General features: G+C 36.4%; 2 protein-coding genes across 7 annotated transcripts in view; both read left to right on the top strand.

Moving 5' to 3' along the window:
* The first annotated feature begins 239 nt into the window (after window positions 1-239).
* nmu (neuromedin U) lies at window positions 240-12,434 on the top strand. Of its 4 annotated transcripts, XM_039692037.2 has the most exons (10): window positions 240-442; window positions 4,059-4,114; window positions 4,491-4,538; window positions 4,793-4,852; window positions 5,181-5,210; window positions 5,423-5,473; window positions 6,611-6,685; window positions 11,612-11,665; window positions 11,927-11,986; window positions 12,224-12,434. In XM_039692037.2, exons 1-9 carry the CDS (start codon window positions 328-330, stop codon window positions 11,960-11,962), a joined length of 525 nt encoding a protein of 174 aa, XP_039547971.2. In that variant the 5' UTR covers window positions 240-327; the 3' UTR covers window positions 11,963-11,986; window positions 12,224-12,434. The 4 variants fall into 4 exon arrangements, with proteins under 4 accessions (XP_039547971.2, XP_039547972.2, XP_039547974.2 ...); XM_039692038.2 differs by lacking the exon at window positions 5,423-5,473; XM_039692040.2 differs by lacking the exon at window positions 6,611-6,685 and having other exon boundaries at window positions 241-442.
* A 4,460-nt stretch (window positions 12,435-16,894) lies between these two features.
* The window catches only part of clocka (clock circadian regulator a), a 61,245-nt gene continuing 52,681 nt past the window's right edge, over window positions 16,895-25,458 (top strand). For all 3 annotated transcript variants that reach the window (XM_039692115.2, XM_039692114.2, XM_089118566.1), the window contains exon 1: window positions 16,895-17,023. The gene's annotated coding sequence lies outside the window, so the exon portion shown is untranslated. The remainder of the gene's footprint in view (window positions 17,024-25,458) is intronic.

Raw genomic sequence — 25,458 nt, 5'->3', positions numbered from 1 at the left:
CATGAATTTATGTAAAAGCCAAATGCCTTTTATGTTAACACAAATAACCGTGTATAGACACAGTACACTAATCTCCAAATCTCCAGTTAAAGATTAAATATTTTACTTTGATTACTCATAGCCTTGACCGCTCATATCACATCATCGTTTGTGTAAATTAATGACGTGCCGGGGCTCATTCGTCGTGACGTAGACTACTTTGCAGGTCGATTTCCGAAGAGGGTGTGTAACTCCGAGAGTTCATAATGTTGGGGCTGGCAAGTCAGACCGAGAAAGCACCACAAGAACCGTCGCAAACTGACTGACTGACGCGCACGAGACGAGAGCATGAGGAACAGCAGTCAGTGTGAACGCGAAGCAGCTCAGAGCGCGATGAGCCCAGCACACAACTCCATCCTGATGTTCGCGATCCTCTTCATCTCCTTCATACCCATCACCACAAGTAAGTGTTCCACATACATCTCTCCTTTTACTTATTTAGTGATGTTAGAATAACTTAGTTGAATAAGTTTGGTGGCCTAGTACTTTAGCTCTCCAATGAGAAAGATTATTCAGTTGAACAATTCTCTCCCCCAAAACTAAACATTAATCTAAATGAATGCCTGTTCTAAGCATGCATCAACATAAGGCTAATTAAAATAATATAATATAGATTAACTTTATTTAAAAATGTAGCCCATGCATGCTAAAATGTTTTTCTTTTATTATCATCATCATGCTTGTATATCTTTATATCGTTTATAGCATCATATTGTTTTGAATGTTTTTTTTTCCAGCTGTACAGTGGTACAGTGTTATGTTACTGAATGATCAAAACAATAGAGTCTCAAACAGTGCTTTAAAAAACAGCAACTGTTGCCTCAAGTTTGGTAAATATGTGAAGCCAAGGAGGATGTTTTGATCACCCAAAATAAACGCAACTGTTACAATTTTATATATGAAGATATAAATATTCATCAAATACTTTCACTTCAAACTCAGTAAATTCCAGCCTCAGTCCATTCAGAAATGCCGGTAGGCTACTTGAGTAGAAACCTATTGGAGCCTGATAAAAATGTTAATATTACACAAAAACTTTAGATGGCCTTAGAATTCTTCATAAGAGTTCAGATGCAAAAGCCATTTGAAATTTTCTTCTTTAATGATGATTTTTATCAAACTTATATATTTAAGTTCAGTAATTTCACTTAAATGGCAAAGATAATTACCTATTAATTGTTATTTAAGTGAAATTACTGAACTTAAATATACAAGTTTGATAAAAATCATCATTAAAGAAGAAAATTTCAAATGGCATTTAGAGGCTTTTGCATCTGAACTCTTCATATATATATATCAAAGAACAACTGACAGACTCACAGATTAAATATGGAAAAGAAATAAATATTGCTGTATTAAAAAAACAAAGTGTTTTGCTGTTCTCATCTAAAACGTCTGTCTTTATCTTGCCTTTGGATTGACTGATTTCATTCTTGTATTTTATTTTGATCTATACTGAAGGCTTAGTCAAACTTAGTTCTCTTCCTTATGGTTCACAATGTGCTCCATTACTGTCAGTAGATAATGAGCAGGAATGCGTTGTGACGCATTAACTATAAATGCTTGTACTGTATAGGCAGGGAATAGCAAATTCTCCTAAAGTGCATTCACTGTAAAAATTATATGATCAACATGTTTTTAACATTGCTTTGTTTAACACATCAAAATAGGTTAAGCAATATTCAACTTTTTACCTTTTACGGTATACAAGATTCATCTCATTTTTTTTTACGTTTTTAGTTGAAATGACTTGAACATCAAGTTGATTGTACATAAAAAATTAAGGCAGCAACTTTTTTTGTTAGTTCGAGACTAATTAGAACAGTACAAACGTTGTGTGTTTTTCAATAAACCTGGAAAACGATGCTGGGGTAAACAGTGTTATGTGCCAGATTCATTTTGTGAATTATCATCATTACACAATGTAATATTTTTCTTGATTATTCCTAATTCCCTCTTTATAGCAAGAGCTGTTTACCGTCCAATTGGATTCAGTCATGTAACTGCTAATTATGATATCACTGAGAAAAAAAGTGTTATTGTACAGCAGAGAGCTTGACAATTTGGACTGCAGTGATGTCACAAAAATTTGAATAGTATAATGGCAGTATAATGAGAGATGTTCAGCCATGAGAGATGTTCTCAGATTAGACAAAAGTGACTTTATTTATTGATACACAGATAGAATTATGGCATCACAAATTATTGTTAAATGTCATAAGAGATAGTTGAAATTTTACAAGAACCATCTTTATGTTTTTAACTGTAAAGTATTTTCTCTTTGGTACTTTATTGGTTTTTTTCAACTACTACTGTTTTTTTGTGTTGTTGTTTTTGGACTAGGTGTGTAATTACAGCCTAATGATTAAAGGGGTTGTTCAGGATTTTGGACATCGGTCCTCATTTCCAAGTTAGCCTTAGTGATATTTATTATCAGTGGAGACAGTTTTCAAAAATGTTCATCCAGTCGTTATAGTTGCATAGTTTGCCGATGCTAGGCTAGTGCGAGTCAACGGTAACTGCTAGCCTGCCATTGAAAACAGTTTTACCCACTCCACAGTACACCAAAAGCAAATAAACTATAACGCCAGACTATCAAACTTGCATTTAGAAGTCAAAAATACATTTACAGGAACTAGTTTTTCTGAAAAGGAAACAGAACCGAAGCACACAACAGTCGGGACTACCTGCACTACCTCTCTCTACCTCTCTCTCTCTCTCTCTCTCACTACCTCTCTCAGTTGCCTAGGTAACTACATATCACTCCGCCGCTGTTGTAGACTGCTAATAAATACAGGGAACAAAGTATAACTATTGCAATGCAATGAAAGGGTTGTTCGATTTCTGACATTATTCTCTCAACAGACATTTACATTGATAGTCTGGTGCTATAATTTATTTGCTTTTCGTGTATTGTGGAGTAGGTAAAACTGTTTTTATATAGCAGGCGAGCAGTTGAGTCGTGCTAGCCTAGCACCGGCGAACTATGCAACTGGAACAACAGGTTGAAAATTTTTGTAAAATGTCTCCGCACTGATAAATAACACTGAAGGCCCGTACACACCGGGACGAATGTCAGCCAGCGTTATTCGCCAACGTTTTTCAACGGGTTTTTTGTGTTCACACCCAAGCGTTTGCTAACGATGAGTCGAGTGAACATGCAAATTCATTCCCTGACATTAGATGGCGCTTAATGTAAAACAGAAATGCATCTTGCCCGTAGATATCTTGCTTCGCATCTTCCTTGTCTTCCGGCAATGTAGACGGTGGCGTATATTTTCTTCGCCGTTACGTATGTGTGCTCGGTAAGACCGTTTTGTGTTTGAGCGCCCCCAAGTTTTTTTAAATGACGCTTTTACGCGTGGTGTTTTTCGCGCCGGTGTGCACACTCACATTGGCGCCCTTTTTTTAGTCACAAGGCGTTAGTTGTCCGCGAGCGAAATTCATCCTGATGTGAACAGGCCTTAAGGCTAACTTGGAAATAAGGCCCGATGTCGAAAATCCGTAACCACCCTTATAACCTATTCTAAGACTTTTATCAGACCACAAATCAATCAAGGAAAACACCTTTTGACAGCAGGGGTTTCAGATTGAAAGACTCACACATAGATCAATAAACAAACTCAATTAAACTTAACAATCAAACTCAGCCAAATTAGAGCTTATTCCATTGAGGGAAGAGGGCAAAATCACCAAAACAAGAAAATCGACAAGCATGAGTTCATTTCCGAACCAAACCTCACAAGGATTACAGATGTCAAGGATTCCAGATTGATTTCATTGGCAATGTTGTGATGCAACTGCAAGAAACCTCTTGACAATGAAGATTGCTTTAGAATATAGATTTGAGATATACCAAATAATTGTGCCTCGTGACCAGTTTAAACTTATAAGTCACTAACAGTGGACAAGACCACAGCATACAGTGAAGAACTCAATGTGCAAATATAACAATTATTTCTCTGTCATACTAAAAAGTAATGGAATATATGTTATAATGATTTCTGCATAAATTGCAGGTGCTCCAGTGCTCTTGAATCCATCTTCAATAGAGCATGAGCAGTTACTAACCCAGGTGTGTATGATCTACTAAGTGTCAATACTTATAGTCCTTTTCTTTTTATTTTTCAAACAAATCGCTTCTATTGCATCCAGTTATATTTCCTCAGAGACAAAAATTCATCATGACTTATCCCCATATTTATTCAGTGTTAACTTTGCCCACCAAAGTGATGATTGCACCTCTGCTTTGTTTACATGTTCTAACTGTGTGTATGAGCAACAGATGGGGATCTAGAGGCTGGGATACAAAAGCACAGAATAACATGTTTATGGGCATTTGGAGAAATGATAAACACAACATCAAAAAAAGAGTCATGATTCATTTTGAGTTGTAACTTTTTATTAGTTCTTTGAATCTCTTTTATACAAGCTTTTTGTCTTTTTCTCAGATAACTGATCTTTGCTCGTTCTACCTCTCCGCAGACCCATCCTTTAGAGTGAGTAATGGAGTGTTGTTGCCATTTGCAAAACAGCTACTTATTTGTGTGTTTTTGAAGCAAACTGAAAGTGAATTATGGTTCGTAATATTATAGAGAAATATATATATATATATATATAAAAACATTGCCTGTAGAAATTCACTTGAAAATGAAAACTTTCAGCACATCATTTAGTTACTTGACTCATTTGGCTCAGTCTCAGACATTTAAACTGTCCATAATCCATTTTCTTTTCTTTTAACCTTTTCCAGACATCTGATGTCCTGGAGGACCTGTGTTTCCTAATGCTGGGATCACTGCAAAAATCGAAGGTGAATTTTATGCCCAGCATGCGTAGAACTGTGAAGATATTCTGCACACCTCTGCCAACTTTTGCACGTGTGTTTATTAAATAGGCCTAGTTTCAGCTACCATAAGCTTGTAGCACTCTTAACTCCATTTAATGCATTTACTGTAATCCATTCCACAGATTTCCCCCAAAAAATCACTGCATAAAAATAAAGAAAATACTAACATCCACAGATTCCGTCTCTAATTTATTCTGATACACTAAAAAACATTGAAGTAATTTGCAAAGCCTGTAATTTATAGATTAAAAAAAGGACGATTCATTTTAATGTTTGCTTTTTGTAAATGCAGGAGATCACAGCCCGAGAGACCAGCAAAAGGGTGAGCATGTGACATTTGAGGTCGTTTTTTTCAAACGCATTCAATGCAATGACAATTCAGTGGCATCATGATGTCTTTTATGGATTATGGTGTTATTATTTATTGTATGAATATTTTTCATGTTTTTGTTTGTATTGATTTTTGTTTGGTGTTTGCCTTTTTGTGTATGTGTCTGTGAATATGGTTTTGTGTGTCTGTACATGTATGTATAGTTCTTATTTCATTACACTAAACCGAATGGTGCAGGATTTACAGATGAGACGGTAGGTTTCCTCAAGAGTTGTTTAGTGTCTGTTGCTTTCAGCACTCAGCCACAGTTGCTTCGCTGCACTGTCTTCAGTAACACTCGACTGCAAATGGCAATCTCTGATCTAATATTTAATAAAGGTCACGTAAATTAAATACATTTTAGGCCACTGCACAGTTCCCTTTTGGGCCAAGTTTGTGCAAAAGCAAAATCTGAACTACATTCCCATAAAGTATAATGCACAGCACAGTCAATGCGTGAAATTAACTAAAATAAAATAAAACAACCAAAATATTACTTGCAAAAAACCTTGATGATCAGAACTTATTACATGGCTACACACCAAATAAATAAATGTATAAATATAAAATATATATTTTTATTATTTTACCATGTATATTCTTCATAATGCTTCCACTAAGTCTACAGTGTCCCCTTTAGTATTCAGATTATTTACTCTTAAACATATAAAACTATCCACTCTTTAGTTCCCATTGCATGCATTTAACCTCTGACATCCTCCTTGATATCATCCACACTTTGGAAAGGAACATTAATTATCTCCTATATCATAACTTCCTTTTTTTGGTGAATTAATATCTGAATTCTGGTTTAGACTCAAACCAGAAGAGAACCTAATTTTATCTTAATATTTCCCAAATTTAATTTACATGCCATTGTGTTGATGCCATCAGAGGAACTGCTTAATTTCTTCCAAACTGTCCATTTGTTCCATGTCCACCACATTACAGAAGCATTGTCTTTTGAAAATGTGTATCATGCAGAGGTTTCTATGAATTAATTTATATTTATGTCAGTTTTGTGATGTGTTTCAAATATGGAATCGGGTGAAACATAATTGTAATGTAACACTCAAACACACACAAAAACATTATCCCCTGATGTTGACATCATAACTTCACGTTCCCTCACATGCTCTGGCATGGCCTGCATGCCTGTGATTTTACTGAACATCAGTGCACCACGTGTGCCAAATGAACACTGAGCCGCACTGAGGACAGATAAGTGCGCGAGAGAACGCACAAGAGTCCTCTCTGCGACCCCTGGCCAATCCCAGGAGCAGCTGTTCATGGTTTTCATATCTCTCCATATCTGTCTTCATGATCTCTCTCTATATATGTGTATGTGTCAGTCTACTGTGTTGCACCCTCTTCTGGAGCTCATACCCCAGCTTGCCAGAAGAAGAAGCAGGAGAATGAAATTAAATGTATGTATCCTGCATGCTTACCTTCATTCAGACTACATTAGCACTGTGAGTATGATCACTAAAACATGCAAAACATGCTTTTCCCCCATCAATATTTGGTTTTGGGTAAGTTCCAAGAAACCAAATATATATTCAAAAGTTAGAGTTTAGGAAAATTAGCTGTACTAAATATATATAAAAAAGAATTCATTTTTGTCCCCCAATTATCTATTTGAATATTTTGAATACGTTTATTATTATTATTATTATGGAGGAATTATGCTCTTGAGGTTTTTTCCCCCTGATACTAAATAGGGTCCATGACCATTACATATTAAATTCTGTGGTAAATGCATGATAAAAAAAACGATGTAACTTTAGAGGGATGTTCATGGAGACTGACTGAAGTGTCTGTTCCTCTCAATCCTCTGTGCTGCTTGATGAAAGGCCATATGCTGTTTGATAATATCTCATCACGAATTAGCTCTAGGGCTTCTCTTATGACCATCAGTAATTGTTGATTTAATTAAGTGTGTTAAGTGTTAATTATTAAAGTGTTAAGTGTTAATTATTATTAAAACAGACAGTTTGTGTATCTTTGTTTATACACCACAAATATGACAACCTTTCTCTTTCTGTGGTTGATGATGGAAACATTGATTTTGACATAAAAGTCAAACTACCTTATTCAATCCATATATACATTTACATTACATTCACATTTAATAAGTTAGCAGACGCTTTTATCCAAAGGCAAATGAGAACAAAAGAAGCAGTTAAACTAACAATAGGACAAAAACATGCAAGTACTATGACCCTGCATTTTAATCTAATACAGTACATATACTTTTATATAGATGGATAGATAGATAGATAGATAGATAGATAGATAGATAGAGGATAGAATAGAAGATATGAATAGAAGATATATGTTATAGAATAATCTTGATAGATATGTGGAACCTAATATATTAAACTTAATATATTATTAGTTTTTGTATATTAATTTATGTCATATAAAAGAATTACACTTACGTTTCAAGGTATAAGTTTTTTTTTAAATACAGTAAAACTGTAATATTGTGAAATATGTTTTTTTTCTATTTTAAAATAATTGTTATACGGTTTACTCGCATTGTGTCAGTTTCTGACAATTATGGGAAAGTCGAATACTAAGACCTGATTGATTCAGCCCACCAAAATAGGGAGGGCACACATCCTATTTAAGTTGCGCTGAAAGCCATTTTTCTCCTTCAAGCTGGAAGATCATCTCCTTGTTGACTCCAGAGAGAAGATATAAAGCCTTTCTACTCGCTGTCTAATTAAGCCCGGGCATCGGATTAACGGCACTTCGCAGCTGCAGCTGATCCAACGCTTCTTCCTTTCGGCTTTCCGGCGATAATCTCAACGAGCAATTTTCCTTCTAAAATATCACACCATGAATGTGCACGCGGGGCTCCTCTGCTTCCCTCGGACGAGCACACCAAGTGCATCGCATCCCTGGGACACACCCAAGCCAAGGCTGTTCTCGCTGAGACCAGCTTCTCGCACTGCAGGAGCATGAATCTCACACTGTTGCACTCACTTTGTAGAGTGTACTCACTTTATTTCTTTAAATAGAGCGATCCTGCCTCGCACGCTCTCCATTTCTCTTCCCCTCTCGAGCCGAGGCAAAAGAAGCCATGGGACGGAGCAGCAAGGCTGTAGCAAGCTCATGTCGGCCCAGTGCCCACATACCTCGTCCTCCCTTCACTTGTGCTCTTTACCCGCAATGACCAGTGCCCCTCATCTGGTGTGAATTGGTTTCAATTGGCGGCTCCGAAGGCAATTTTGATGACTGAATGTCTTTGGCTGCACCTGAAGCGGAGGGCTGGGCGAACTCCGGTGATGACTCCACCTCGTCCACCATCTAAAAAGACGGACTCAGCAGGACTCAGAGCTCATCTGTGTCCTTACCAAGACCATTAACGAGTTGGGCTTCAATTAGTCAGCTCCAGAGGAAGTCCATGAAGAACTAACGAAATCAAGGCGTGCCCTGATTCGGTACGTGTCCATTATTCTTCTTCAGTTGGCCTCACCATGGTTAATGGCATGAAGAAAAAGTCTATACTTAGCTTCCCCCGCTGGAAGAAGCCATAACTGCGCATCGCTGCCCACCTGCGGGCCTCAGCTGGAAGACTAAAGCTGCCCACCCGACTAAGCCGTGCAGAGCGACATCTGTACTCACGACCAGAGCGTATGCCACGAGTGGCCAGGCTGGTTCCATTCTTCACACAATGACGGTCCTCCAAGTTTACTAAGTAAAGCTTCTCTGTGCCATGGATGAGAGTGGTTCTGACCCAGCGGCCTTCGAGAAGCTGTGCAGCCACTAAATCTATGGCCCAAAAGATTGGTCATGTCATGGCCAATTTGGTGGTCCTCGAGCCCCCACCTTTGGTTAAACTTAACGGAGATCAAGGACGCTGACTCCTGGACTGCCCTGTCTCTCCCTCTGGTTTGTTTGGTTCCGCAGTGGACCATTTTGCTGAGCGTTTTACCACGGCACAGAAGACATCAAAAGCGATGCACCATTTCCTGTCGGCAAGTCGTCCTTTGTTGTTGTCAACGACTCAGCAGCCCGCCAAGCTTGCTTCCACACCCACTCAGCATCAGCAAAAGGTGGAACCAGGGGTAAAGCAGCACTTCCATCCAACTAAGTGCTACCCATTTCCCAAGCTCCAAGGACACTGTCCTAAGCTAGTGCTGGACCCCGATCCGCCCAAGCAGCCCTGATGCCTCGGGCATGAGGAGGATGCTGCTAAGTCCCGCCAAGGCTGAACCACCCCTAAAGTTTCTATGTGTTCACCTCTCAAACCCTGTTCAGTTCTGGGAATTGGAGGCGTTGTGTTGGACGGTGGACACATTCCATCCACACTCAAGGTATACATGACAGCTATTGCGGCATGCATCACTCCTATAGCTGGCTAGTTGGTTGGGAAACACGACCTGGTGGTCAGATTTCTCAGGGGGAACCAGGAGGCTAAACACAACTCGCCCCAACACGGTTCCTACCTGGAACCTGTCTATTGTCCTGAGGGCACTTTGTGGCCCTCCATTTGAGCCGCTCAGGACAGTCAACTTTCGACCTCTGTTGCTAAAGACCACCCTTCTGCTGGCTCTTGCGTTGTTCAAGCGAATTGGTGATATGCAGGCTCTTTCAGTAGATGCTTCCAGGCCTCAAGTTTGGGCCCAATGACAGTAAAATTGTCCTTAGGGCTAGACGAGGCTATGTGCCGAAGAAGCTTTTTACACCCCTTTGAGCACAAGTCATTTCACTCTCTGCTCTCCCCTCTTCTGAGGGCAAAAATATCCCACCCCACACACACCCGGTTCAGGCTTTTAGGGTGTACTGTACATTGAGTGTTCTAGCCAGTTCAGGCAGTTAGAGCAGCGGTTTGTGTGCTTCGGTGGCCACTCAATGGGGCTGCCTACTTACGAAGCAAAGACTATCCCACTGGATAGTGGATGCAATAGCACCAGCTTACAATTCATTGGACTTGCAGTGCCCTATCAGGGTGAAGACCTACACCACCAGGGGAATGGTCACTTGGGCTTGATCTAGTGGAGTGTTCCGGTTACTAATGTAACATTGGTTCCCTTTCGTTGTCACTCTGAGTTCCGTCATTACGAATGGGGTTTCGCTTAGAATTACAAAACGAGCCAATGGCAAAGAAATGCCATGGGTCTGCGGATTTTGCATAGCGTATCTCCGCCTTACCTCGGGGGTATAAAAAGGAGGACGCCACAACATGCAGGTATGGTTCTTCGCTGAGGAGCCAAGACTAAACTCGGCTGTTCCAGCGATACAGCAGAAGGTGGCAGGAAGACGGAATGTCTCTGTTCCCTACTCAGGGAACGAGCGTTACATATGTAACCGAGATGTTCCCTGGTTCCATTGCGTATCTTGACACATATGCACTAGTCAACGCTGCCACACCTCAGTTGAACAAATTCTGATGAAAATGGCTTTCAGCGCGACTTAGTCGGCTCTGCCCGTTTCTGTGGGCTTAAATGCGTTTTGTCTGGCGTGAACCAATCAGGCTTCAGTATTCAGAGAAAAACAAGAAAAAGTTTTTCCCCATAAGCGGAACCCCCATAAGGTTATGTTATTTACGTCTAGTAACTGGAATGTTTTCTATTTGAATTTTAAAATGTAAATTATTCCTGTAATGGCAAAGCTGAATTCTTAGCATCCAAGTTTACATTGGTTACGTCCAGTAACTGGAAAGTTTTCTACTTAAATATATTTTAAAAAGTAATTTATTCATATATATTCAAAGCTGCCTTTTCAGCATCATTCCTCCAGTCTTAAAAATGTCTAATTTGCTGGTCAAGAAATATTTCTTATTATGTTAAAAACAGTTGAATTGCCTATAATGTGTTTGTGGAAACATGATACATTTTGTTCAGGATTTTTTGACAATTAAATTAAATGCAACATATTTATTCATTATATTAATTTTACATTCCCAGTGGGATAAATATTTTTAATATTTAACTTAAAAAAGTATGCATTTCTACATGCTTGTACACATACACAGCTGCACGAGGCTGACATGTGCATGCATGAGATTGAGTCCATCTAATTAAATGTACAGGATGTGCTCGACTTTAGTTTGATTAACTGCTTCTGTCCATTTTAGAGGAAATTGTACGCTAAAAGTGTTATTGTGCTATAAGGGTAAAACACAAAACTGAACAAGAATAAATGATGACTGCCTCATTCTCAAAAAGGAAATGGTCTTGATGGATTTTGTTGGTTAGATAAATTGTTTTTCCCTCTTACCAACACTGCCGTGACCTTTGATTCACCTTCGACTCAGAAAGAGTTAAACAGTGCTCAGTAGCAGCATCAGAAAGTGCACAGTCTGATATGAGCATAACTATAACAATTCCTTCTGTGTGCAGGATGATCTCCAAGGGCCTGGACGGATCCAGAGCAGAGGATACTTCCTTTATCGGGTATAGGCATATGACAGTTGTTTATTGTCCAACACAATGAGGAATATTTTATTTACTTTCATGAAGTTTTGAGTTAAACCCCTTAACTGTCACCGTTTTGCAAGCAGATGCTTTGGCGCTCTTTTTATTGCCTTTTTCCCCTGTCGTAATCATAAATTAGCTATCATTCGAAAGCTTAAACATTCAGAATTCATCCTGTGAAAATCGTTTTTAAATGCTTTACCATGGTAAAGTTTTCTTTTTCTTTGTGCTTCTCCGCAGCCACGAAATGGAAGAAGAGCTGCTGAGTATGTGTAAAACAATAAAGAATGGAAAAATCAGGTATTTCACGATGAACTGAGACAATCATTTAAAGATGTTTCTTCAAATCTCATGTGTTTTCTGCAAGTGCACTGCATGGGTCTAGATAGAATCATGGGACAAAAATAAAGAAAAACATTAAATATAGGCTACAACAATACAATATACATTTCCATATGATACAGTTCATTGGTTTTTAATGCCATTGGTGTGTGAACTTAAACCTATGAAAAACATAGGTCTCTTCTTCATTAACAGTATCAGTAGCACCAGACCCTTTGCCACAGATGTGATGATCCTGAGCCAGTCAACCTGATATCCACATAACTCGTTCCAGAAAACACCCTCCTGTTAAATTGTGATGTTGAATGTACAGAATCCAAATAAAGTAGGCCTATTTTATCTGTCCTGATGTCCTGTTTGTGTAACTGTGCTGTGCCTTTTAAATTAAAAGCATTATAAAATGTTTCCTCATCGTGCCAGTGTGATTTTGACCAAATTGACTGTACGGGGTTTTCCCACCAAAAACAAAGAAATAAATCTTTTTTTTTTTCTCTTCAGTTATTTCTGGAAAGCACTAGTGGGACTCTGGTTGCTCATTTCCTCTTTCTCCTGATGAATGTGTGTGTTTTTGTTATCATACTATCTACAACAATTAGAAAAAAAAGCATTAATCAAACTACACTTCCGATTACTTCCATTTTAATTAGATTTGACCATCCAAACAGCATGTTTCAAGAACGGCATCCTTTCTGATAAACGTCTCTTTTCAGTCCTTTATCGGTTTAGCTGAATCTTGCTTATGGTCTATTGTTCTCATAAATGTGTTTATTAAGATGTTGTCATGTGAGGATGAACAGGGGCCATGGATTACGTCATGGATCGTGACTGCATTTCCTTCAAGAAACTTGTGACAGAAAACATGGGTGTGCGTATATGTGGAAGATCACTTGACCGGTTTCTAGACAGACCCGAGGGTATAACTCGTAACACATTAGTTAGTGGGTGTTTTGTAGTGGGCTGGGTGTGAAAAAGGAAGCTTCGGGGTTGTGAAAAGACGTCGAACGCAATTAATCTGAGGGCATGAGAAAAATACACAAATGAAACACATACAGAACCTGCTGAAGATCTATTTTGTTATAGTCTAGGGGCTATTCAATTCAGTCTTAACCGTTCTATTTCATGAGAAACGATCTTAAAACAGGGCTTTAAGTGTAAAATACCGAACTTGTCCTTTAAGTGTTCTTAAAGAGCATACACTTTATAGAAATGTCCAATCAAAAGTTTTACTGCAAATTAGATTTCAAATCATTATTTTAATAATTTTTAAACAAGTAGCCTACACTTTAAAAAATGACATGATCAAGTGTTTTTACATTACTTTAACTCTTCAAAATAAATTAAGCTATTTTAAACTATGTTTAAAGTTATATGAGATTCGACTCAATTGTCAGTGTTCCAGTGTTATATTTTTAAGTTGGAATGTTGATTGTACTTTGAAAATTTGAGACAGCAAGTTTTTTTTTTACTGTGTTGATTTGATGACTTGACTAATTTTAACTACAGTCTGTTGTTCATTATTACATTTAAAGTTAATACATTTTAATTTTTTTTTAAATTGCAACTCAATTATTTACAAATGTGTAATTACAAACATGTTTATATAGGCTATATGATACAATTTTCAATAGAAATAACATACAATAATAAGTATTTCAGTTTACCATAAAGCTTGTCATTCAGCTATAGGCTACACTTTAACCATATTTCAAAGACAATTATTGAAGTTGGCTAAGTATGAAATTTCTTATAAAGTAGCCTAGGCTACTACAACATGAATATAAAACATTTCAAATATAGGCTGTTTAAAAAATATATATATATTCATTTAATTAACATGTTTATTGTCCAAAAACATTTCATTCAGTTCGCACTAAAGTAGACTAGGCTATTCTTTAATGTATTTTTTTAAGTAGGCCTATGCTAAATTGTACTTCTTCCACAGGCAAATAATAAAAACATATTAAAAGATTAGGCTACATATACTTTCTTTATTATTTAGGTACCCATTGTTTGAACCAGCACTGCAGCCAAACCTCAGAAACTTAGCCCGCTCTCCCCTGTATAGTGTGGTAATGTTTTCAAGTTTAAGGCGAGAGTAAATTTCTAACAGAAAAATCAAGCCAACCTTGTTCAAGAAGTTTAATGGGCTCTATGCACGGCGTTATTTCCGGTGAAGCATTAGGGATGCTCGATAACTTCCGCCGATCATAGAGTCCAATGCAATACCGAGAATTTATATTGAATTTTATACTCCATGGTTATACTAATGAAACGTTAGTCACAAAAACAGATAAAACAGACACCCCTCGTTGTATTTATGCTTCTTTTTAAAATTATATTAAATAAACATAACTATATATAAAATTACGTCTAAACGTATGTACGTTTCATTTCAAAGACGGGAGGACAGTAAATATTGAAGACTCTGCCATAATCCCGTTTTCTCCGGTTTTCCTCTGCTTTAATCTACACAACCGGAAATGGACAAGCATCCTTACGTCAAATGCGGAACTCATGCGTGCATATAGCCCATAATAATGAATTTAATATGATAACAGCACCACCGTGTGGTTATTTTGTTACTGTGTTACCGTGTCTGAAGGTTTGCGCCACTGGGTGTCACGAGATCTCCACTCAATAGAAACAGTGCGTGATAAACAGTCAGATATTTTTTCTATTTTTTTTTTTAATTTATTTTGTAAAATAAATATTATGTTTTCATATATATGTTCAGTCGTGAAAAAGTAGTGGGCTAAGTTAATGTCTATCGTTACTATTACAACAACAGAAGGCCTAATAATAGCCATTTTAAATTAGATTAGATGCCATGGACCCCCAAATATGATCATCCTCGAGTGTAGGCTCCAATTTATATAGCCTTTATAATTTTTTATTATTATAAATCTAAAATTGGTCAAGAACAATAATATCAGCCGTACGTATTTGTACGTAGGGTATATTTAGGCCTACGTAGCCTGTATTTTTCTACTCATAGTGCTCTGTTAAATGTAGCCTATTATTTATTTGTTTGTTTATTTATTTAATTTTAATAAAATTTAGTATTTATATTAATCATCTTTATTTATTTTAATCTATTTTAATATTAATCATCTTAATATTTATTGATTTATCTATTTATTTATTTACCTCAGGCTCACTAGACTTTTCCACGGACCCCCTGTCACTCACTTAATAATTAGCAGAAAGAAGAAGAAAACGAAAAAAACATTGTGCAAAATGTGCTAATCATTCGAATGAATAGGCCGATGATTTTTTTTTTTTACCATAAATAATAGAACTGTATTGTCCACATCATGTTGAGTTATAGGCTATTTAAACATGAACAGTCACTAATTTAACAGAAACAACACTAATTTCCACACGTCTGTGCGTGCTGCTCTCAACCCCACTGATTTGTATGTCACTGAAGCATTACATGTTTTCACTAAGAAAATTAGTACATTATGGACTTAATGCAAATCAAGTAAAGGTTTTTAAATAAGCTTTAAAAAACCTAGAAATTGCCTTGGTTCTCGCAACAATATAATATAATATAATTATAAGTATTATATTTATACCTGGCTTTCATCAACAGCTCCGCAGCATGTCGCGCACTCGCATCATCTTTCTATTGGACAAGACAAATGTCATTCAATACGTCATGCACTAAAATTTTCGCGCGCTGTGCCACTTTCAAGATTGGTTGACGTGCGTATTTGACCTAATTGGCATACGGCCAAGAGAGTGAGAGAGAAAGAGAGAGAGAGAACGACACATGTGGGCCAAAGATTAGGAACGTTTGTATAACACACAATTCACACCAACACACAATCATTAAAAGATAAGGTATTGTCATTTTGAAACAACTGAAACTTTAAAACCGCTACGGCAGCATAGGTTAATAACTTCAAACAGAAGAGCTAAATCGCATTTCGAGAAAGACCAAAGCTATAGCTAAAAATAAAAATAGTGATTTCAGATAGATGATTTCAGATGGTAAAAATGTCAAGCATTTTAGTGATACATTTCGTGTACGTTTTATAGTTACTCCAAAAACTTACTCCTTCACTTTAAAACTCATCAGGCTACTAGTAGGAAATACATAAAATGTGCAGGATTTTTTAAAAAAAACTTTATTTATGGTTCGATTTTTTTCAAATGTTTTTTCAAAAATGCTGATGATGTTTAGATTTAGCCTAAAGCTGTCGTAGCCTATTATATAGGCTTACTGTGTAGATAGATAGATAGATAGATAGATAGATAGATAGATAGATAGATAGATAGATAGATAGATAGATAGATAGATAGATAGATAGATAGATAGATAGATAGATCTCTATTATGTATTTATTAGTTTATTTTAATTATTTTAATTATTATTATTTTTTATTAATTCTATAATGGTGGACAGATTTATCATTTATCTGTTGTTAATAACCCAAGCCATTTTAGGCACTCTCTATGATCTGCTAGGCTACATATTTTATGATTTAATTCCATTGGCGCTAATTAACCTTTCTGTTTACTGTTTATGACATTTCGGTGTCCTGCATGTTCCCAGTTGTGCCTCTTATATATATATATATATATATATATATATATATATATATATATATAATTCAGATATATTACATATAGTAGTATATATATATATATATATATATATATATATATATATATATATATATATATATATATATAATATAGTATATATATTGAATTTCCTTCTTGAATTATCTGTCTGTTTATTGTTTATGCATTGTATTCTAATCTATACAATGACAAGTAATTAAAAAAACTCGCATAGAAACTAGAAGCCAGGTCTAGCTGTGTGTTGCCAGATTGTGTGGGATTCAGCTCTGGTCGTACTGCGCATGCGCGTAGGAAGCCTAGGGTAGGCCCTGCTGTTTTTCTAACTCTAGTTCAATCCTACACTGCCGTCTCAACCAAAACAAGGCGCAAGAAAATCCCCCTCCTGGACGGCAAATAACCGAGGTAAGAGCACAAGCGGGTTTGAAAGATAGCATTATTTTGAGAAGGAGCAGTGGTGCTCTAGTGTCTTATTCGTGTCGGATTTGTTTCAAGCGTACTTGCGGTGAAATACGGTGGTGTGTTTTTTAATGCTTGCCTGGGAAGAATCCGAAGGCCCGGTGACCCACATTTGTTCTAGCCTAGTGAGACAAGGGGAGTGTACGATGTTGCGCTGCCAAATGTTCGCAACCGATTTAAAGCCCGGACACTTCTTATGCATCGCATGATTTAATCCCTGCAGACGCTAACGTTATATCTCTGTGCTTTCGCATTTTTAAACTTTGCTGCTATATCTATCAGTTATGCACGGAGAACCCCTGTTTATACTGATGTTGACGCGCATTTATCAGACTGTAAACTCGCGCTTCTCCAGGTCATATTTTAATCTGTATTTCAATGAACATATTGATCAAATAAATCGCTCTGAACGGTTAAATGAGTATTTAGGCTAATTAATCGTGAATCTGCCGTTCATTGTAGTGCCATACAGCCGGACGCTTTCGCTGGGATTGCGACTCTGAGGATGGGAATTAAATCCAATTTAACCTGACCATTTTATCGCGGCTCTTGGAGAGCAACCTGTAGCGAGCTCGTCTGAATATATCCCTTTGGTTACCACAGCGTGGAGTAACCAGTCACACACAAGATTAGTTAACATCTCGGAGATTTCGGTATTTATTGCAGATTTGCATGTCGTTCGACTGTTTAAATATCATCCGTCCGGGGAGTTGAGCGACAAAAAAAAAAAAAAAAGATAGTACCGGTAATTAATTGCATTGATTTAAACTGGTCGTAGTGTACATTTTGAGTGGATGTTTCTGTTAGGGCTTTTAGATTGACGAGAATAAAAAGGTAAAATCTAAACAGGCTATCCACTGACAGCATGCAGGAGGTGTTTCGGTTTCTATGTGAAGGTGAATTAGGGTTATTCATTTTATAGCTTATGGACGGTAGCCTACTGGAACTGATTACCCCCGTTTCATTGTATATTTGGTGTATGAAATGTCTATGATTGCGCCTTACTGTGTGTGTCATAACCGCGCGTGCCTAAATGTCTAAAATGTTATCTTGGTTGGCAGTTGTCTAGGTTCTGTTTGTTCACTTATTTCCGCTCACAACTCCCACTAATGAGCTGATTAATGATTTTTAAATTGAATCAAGCATTTTCGACTTCCTCAGTTGTAATGTCCGTCATAGGCCTACACGTTTATTGTGACGTAGGGAAATTAAGTGTCAGTTCTTGAATATTAAGTTGGTAGGCTAAAGCACAAAATATAATTTTAATGTAAAACAAAAAAATATTTTATGATGAGATGTTGCAAAATGAGATATTGCATTAAGCTTATAACCCCTGTTTATGATGAGGGGGTTATTTTGTGACTGTGCTAATGCCCAGAAATACATTTCCTAATTTAGTTGCTATTTTTTCATTTGATTTATCATCTCATCACTAAGTAGACTAATATAGATATTTGTATAACATATTTACCATATTTCCCGCTTATTTCACCTTTAAAAAACAAAACACAGTGGATACATCCATGACTCAGCAATTACAGTCAAAAATATAATTTATTGACCACTGATAACAAGGTTTGATGTTCTAATACTTTCTTATTTAACCTTTTATTTTAATAACTCAAAAGTGCCACTGTATTTCAGTGCTTATCATGAGCATGGACAGAAATGTAAAAAATTGCATCTGGATTTTAATATATCCCACTTGGCACTGTTAATTGCGCCTTTTGTTTTTAGGTTAGCTCTATGGCGTGTTAGTTTATCACCCAACATTTCTTATCTAAAAAGCTTATGTGTGTACACGTGAGTTATGAATAACACTCTGTAAATAAATGCAATGACCACATGATCCCAATAAAAAGAATCCCAGAAAACAGGTTGTTTTCCTCCTTCACAGTGTTGTTCAACACCGGTCATTCACTTTAAGACTGAGGTGTAGAATGTATTTTTCTTTGGTGTTATTTTCATAATGGTGGCACGTTATTCCCCTTATTGCACCTTAGTAACCAAGCATATTACAAATTTTGTTGTCATGGGATATTAATATCGGATCTCCTTCAAAAGAAAGCGATGCCTTGTTGTTATGCTATTGAGAAAATCAAAAACCTTCTTCCTGTGACTTTTTCAGTGACTTTGTGGTTTATTTGATTTGTTTTTTGTATTGTATATCCCCATTGTAAGAACCTTTTCATTTTTATAACAAGTTTAGTCAGTAAATGAACTGCATGGTCATGAAGTGTCAATGAGGGCATTCAGGAACAAGTCACCTGCAATGACAGCGCAGCAAAGTCATGCCCATCTGACTTAACAGGTTAGGCCGATATTACTTTTGGCTGCATGTGTAAATCTATAACCTTGCACCCTACTTTTATCATCAAGTGTATCGCTTTTGCTGAATTTCTAGTTTACAAAACCAAACCCGTCTCTGGGTTTTGTTTTTATGTAAAGGTATGCCACTCAAAGTGTAAGGTCAAGAATATTAACAAGAAATAAATGAGGTGTGTGTGTTTTATGTTTAGTAAATAAACTATAATTTAGGAAGGAAAGGTAGGAGTGCAGGTCACTGAGTGCATAATTCATATTAAGACCTTTCAATGGTTTGCCACTGTACCCTCTTAGATTCATTTATCAATTGACACTATTTGCTGATATTAGTACTGTGGTTTTCAAGGATTCTAAGTGGTCTTTGAGGTGATTGCTTACCAAAAAAAGACCCAATAAGCACCAAGATTGAGTTTATCACCTGATAACAATGACTTAAAGAGATAATTAAGACAAAAATAGTGTCATCATTTACACACCCTCGTGTCGTTCCAAATTTGTATCAATTTCGTTTTTCTGTGAAACACAAAAGAATATATTTTGAGAAACTGCAGTTGTTCTTTTTGTCCGTATGGAAGTAAATTGTGACCAAAACTGTTTGGTAACCAACAATCTTCAAAATATTCCATAAAATATTCAAAAATATTCAAATAAATGAATCTTTTATGATGGTCATCTTCCTATGTGCGTTGTATGATGGTCATCTTTTTGTATTATGTTTGTTTTATGTCATTAGTGTCTTTTAAATTTGAGCTGGGCATGTAAGTGCAAGACACTTTAATAAATAAAAAAAAATTAACATTAATGTTGTGTTAAGGCCGTCGTTGTGTTTAGTGAACGAATCAGTGCATGAGAAGAATTAAAGCAAAAGTGATGAGAGCAATTCAAGACGGCACAGCTGATCCTACCCCAAGCATTCCAAAACGTGAATATTTTCATAACTGCATAAGCTGCTTAAAATGAAGAAAGTTATCAACATAACTGATATTCAAGTGTTTACGTTTTCCATTTCTCCGTATATCTCATATAGCCCTATACTCGTTTCGGTTTCTCCTTTTGAGGAGCTGGTGTGCAGCTTGGTGTGTCCCAGGCTTAATGTCTCCCTGTATTCAATAATTTGATCCCTTAACTTTGATCACCAAAATGACATATTTAAACGGTTTTAGCCCTGCCTCCACTCACTCACACTAGTTTAGAGATCCACTCGTTGATGATCACATCTTGGCATGATTGGTTACAAGGTAGTTTGTGACGTCAGAAACACCAGTGACTTCGAGCCATGATTCGAGACTATCTTTGTTTCACTGCAGTTTTAAGGAGAAAATACTCCGCAATGGTGTCTGGCTTTTGTTTGGCTTAAAGCATATTAAAAACAGCACATAGACATACCTTGATTTTCACCACAGGGGGACTTTAAACATCTACTTCAATAAAAGAAACGTCAGTTATCCAGTTCTTATTGTGAACTGTTGGTTTATTTGGTTCATTAGCTAAAAGTTGCAGTGTAGTTAATTTAAATGAGCCTAGAACAAAACGGCAGATGGCCAAAATTATGTGTTCATCACATTAGTATAGAGATTAAGAGATATCATTTGTATAAGTAGTGTACTACTTGAAATGTTTGAATTCCTCATAATGGTCTTCCAAAGTTTGAGAGCTGGTCTAGAACGACAAAAATCATTCAGCATTCTTGATTATGTTTATACAAGACTGACGAGGTAATTTGTAATCAAACCTAATTATTTAAAGATAAATATTAGTATATAATTTGGCCTAAATAAAAAAAAAGTATGTTTATTAAAGAAGAAAATGACATGGACAAGTGGAAGTTTGGATCAGAATCATTTCTGTTACTCTTACTCATTATGAACGTATTATCAAAGAAACAAACGACACTTTGAAATCTCATTAGCTAGTCCTGTGCAGTGTGCACAATGCATGGCGATAAAATTTTTCCTGTTGTATTATTGTTGAATGCCCCCCAAATCAAAGTTAATATTTTGCTTTTGTGAGAAGTCTTTTAATACTGGGAAAATTGTTATGGGTGATGAACTCCGTGGTTTGGGATATGGAGTCTGGTCATAAAAGCAACCATTGTAGTAACCGAAGTAAACCAAAGCCATCCATACGGAGTGGTCAGGACAGGACTCCTAAAGCCTTGTTGTTCTGGTCAGTTGGTCTTGAGGCCAGGGTCATGCTTTCTGACGTCTAAGGAGTATTGCATAATGGTTAAATGTTCACATGTAAGGAATAATCTACAAACTGTTGTCTAAAACACTCTTGGGATATAATGTGTTGTTTACTGTCTGAAATTAGAAGTCTGGAATACTTCATACAAAATGCAAAATCTGTCTTAAGGTAATAAAGTTCAGGATGTGTATTGCCTTTATTCAGCAAAGATTTATGAAACTGATCAAAAGTGGCAATAAAGACATTTATAATGTTACGAAAAATTTATATTTCAAATAAATGCTGTTCTTTTGAAATTTGTATTTATCAATTTGTATTTTTCTAATCACAGTTTCAAAAAAAATAAAGTGGCACAACTGCTTTCAACATTGATGATAATCAGAAATGTTTCTTCAATAAATTACAGTCTAAAATACAAAAACAACAGGAGTTATTTAAAATTTTAATAACGTTTCAGAGTACTATATTTCTGATCAAGTAAATACATCCTTGATGAGTATGAGAGACTTCTTTCTAAAACATTTTTAAAAAAATCTTACCGACCCCAAACCTTTAACGGTAGTTTATCCAGTGAGATGCCGTGGTTATATTTCTCTTTTCTAAACCTGAAAGTTCGTTAAAAATATAATCTTCTGGCCACCCAACAAGAGAACAACAACAAATCTTGATTAGCCTATTTTATCTGCAAAGATACCTTATTGTACTTGGAGGGCCTTACAGAAAACGCAGCCGTGACACATTACCGTTCTGATCTTGTCAGCTCTAAACACACAATTCAGGCATTTGGTTAAAGTATTTTTATGGAGCTGTTTATATCAGTAATAAAATAAGTATATGGAATGTAGAAGAAAATTTAGTTTTACACTAAGATTTGATTAACATTAGTTAACATTATTAGTTTATCATTAGGTATCATAAACTTATAATGAACAATTCATTACTGCATTTTTAAAAAATATGTTCATTTTAATTTTAAATAATATAATTGTTCGTTCATTTTTTTTTATTGATATTCTTTTGTAATATTTTTGTATTCATGTTTGTTCTTAATACATTCATGTTAACCTATACAACTTAGACTGTTAAATGTATTTATATGTGTAGAAATTTACATTTCTCTAGATGACTAAATTCTGTAAAGTATTGTCTAATACACATTTGATAGAAGTTAATAGAAGTTAAAAAAGTTGAGTTGATTGGCTTACAAAAAAAAGACCAAATAAGCACCAAGATTGAGTTTTTGAACTCATAACAATAACTTTTAGGGATAATTTACCCAATAATAAAAAGAAAAACATGAACCTTAAATTGTATAGTGATACCACAATGTCTAGAAATAGATAGAAATCTAGTCTTTTCAAAACTCACATTCTTTCCAGAAATAAATAATATTTACCCTCTTGAATTTCTGTTTATATGGTAAATACACCTTAATCATGTAGAAATCAAAACTTTTGATTTTGTAAATATTTGCAGATTGTTTCAAAGCAGCAAATTCTGCTGTAAAGCAGCTCTAACAAGCAAATAGTGTCATTATTCACTTACATTTTTGACATCTGTATGTAGTTAAGTGTGAAAATGGCCAATCATTTAATGGTTTTGTATAGAGTAACCATAAAAAAAAAACACAATCAGAAGAGAAGTTGTTTTGAATTAAGTGTTTGCTTTTGCAAGAGATGTGTGACGTTTTGCATCTTCTGTGTGTGTTTTGTGGCTCTGTGTGTAGAGTTTAGATAAAATGAGCCATATAAACTGTGTGGTGCTTGTTACTTCCTTAATTTGTGTAAAAAGCCTTTAAAGTTATAGTGGAGCAGAGATATTGAAGTGCCAAGGCAAAGTCTCATACTGTATTACTTCCTGTTTGGTCCTGACTGTTGATGGGGCAACCAATGCCAATAATAATAACATTACATATCTTGTGTTTTTTTCCCTCTCTTTTCTGTCTTTATCTTCATAATGTCTTTAGTCTTTGTTCCTGAACTTACCTTGAAGTTTTTTTCTTCAGTTTATTTATAGTCGGATTTGTTTGTGTACTTTGGCCACTTGTTAACATTGTCGATTGTGTTGTATTTACGGACATTTTTCAAACCATATGCTTGTGAGGTCTTTAACCGGCAGATCTCAGATGTTTGCTTTTCTTTTTGAGAATGATTTTGGGTCAAGAGGCCATCTGAGCTCTTGTTCTCTAGCATGCCCGCCATTTCATAAGACTCGAGATTGTCTTTCCTGCACCTGCAGAGCCAAGCCAACCAAATTACATTTGCTTCAGGCTCCCACATAGATGCCAAACCCTCAAAGAAAACTTAACTTTCCATTTACAGATCTTCAAATGTCTAGTGCCCAAGTCCTATCAACTTGTGTGTCAGTCAGAGAGCGATGGGAATGATAGTTTCCGTTCAGCTTTTGTGTTTTGATGACATCATGTGACAGCAACGCAGGAGGCTTGTTTTCCGTACTGCTTCCCATTCCCTGGCAGATGATGAGTTTAATTTCCGATCTGTTCAGAAAAGTAAAATTTCCACTCGCACTGTAATTTTATTGGGTGGTCCAGGGCAGGCTGGAATTCCCTGGCGTTTTAGTTTTTCCACAATTATCCTACATTTCTCTCTCTCTGTGCTTTAATGGATAAAACTGGAGCCGATATCTGTTCAATTTGGCTGTCTCAGGGGGACGCTAGGACCCTATGCTGGGTGCCAGCCTTGTGTCCAGAGGGACACGTGACTGCATTGTGGGAGAGTGGGTTGGAGTGACGAGTCCTTTTGGATGCCCAGATCACTCAACATCCACCCACTCCACCAAACCCGCATGTATGCATGCCTCCATCTGCTCGCTCTGCGTTTCACATCGGACTCCGCTTCAGAAGACTGTGTTGTGTGTAAGATCAGAAGCATGTTATTCTTAAAGGCACCATGAAATCACAATTCTTATTTTTTACATTTACATTACGTTTATGCATTTGGCAGACTCTTTTATCCAAAGCGATTTGCATTGCATTTCAAGATATACATATTCACATTCTTATCAATTCTTGTTTTTCCTGGGAATTGAACCCATGACCGTGGCGTTGCAAGCGCCAACGCTCTACTGTTTGAGCTACAGGAAAGCAATATTCCACTATTTTTATGGAATATTGCAGTATTAATTATAAATGTTTTATTTTTTTAAATTCATGTCCCCTCGTAATCTATAACCAAAATTACTTCCATGTTTATTGGCACGAGGGCGGGGCAACCTGCCCCTCACATGAGATCACAACAATAGCAAACGACAATGATGTAATCAATTCCTGATGGATAAAACCAAGTCCCACCCTACATTTTTTTTCTTGTTCTAGAAGCTGTTTTCATATACGTCACAGGAGGTGAAAAGGCTTTCTGTTTCATACAAATTTTTTATTTATTTTTTTGCGATAAATAAAAAATAGCGATAAATCCTTTCTTTTGTATTGTGGTGGGACACTTCATCAATTGTTGATTAAGCCAGGGACACACTTAACTACTGTAAGTTCGATTATGAATGTAATTTTATACTTGCGCCTGTATAAAATTTCGGCCGAGTCATAGACAGTTGCGTTCAGCCAACCTGTTCTCACGGCGATTCGTGCGATTTTTACAAGGTGGCTAATTCAATAACAATTCGTACAACCTCACTCGTACAAATTAGTAAGATTTTTGCTAAATCGTACATATTTTACGAGTTGGCCAATTCGTATCCTACCCATCACGTGGGTTTAGACTAATTGTACGAATTCGTACGATCAGTTGTATGAATTGTTACGAATTAGCCACCTCGTAAAATTCGTACGAATTGCCGTGAGATCGGGTTGGCTGAACGCAACTGTCTATGACTCGGCCGTTTGGGCATGATCA

This window comes from Pimephales promelas, chromosome 13 (genome assembly GCF_988280905.1).
Source record: "Pimephales promelas chromosome 13, fPimPro1.hap1.1, whole genome shotgun sequence".
Taxonomy (NCBI): Eukaryota; Metazoa; Chordata; class Actinopteri; order Cypriniformes; family Leuciscidae; genus Pimephales; species Pimephales promelas.
Note: the sequence above shows the minus strand (reverse complement) of the source record. Positions and strands in the feature narration are given on the sequence as shown.

Excerpts from the sequence above, each read along its gene's own strand:
- nmu (XM_039692037.2), top strand. The coding sequence starts at position 328 with ATGAGGAACAGCAGTCAGTGTGAACGCGAAGCAGCTCAGAGCGCGATG. Across the intron at positions 4,539-4,792 it reads CCGCAGACCCATCCTTTAGA|ACATCTGATGTCCTGGAGGA; the intron begins GTGAGTAATGGA and ends AACCTTTTCCAG. Across the intron at positions 4,853-5,180 it reads GATCACTGCAAAAATCGAAG|GAGATCACAGCCCGAGAGAC; the intron begins GTGAATTTTATG and ends TTGTAAATGCAG.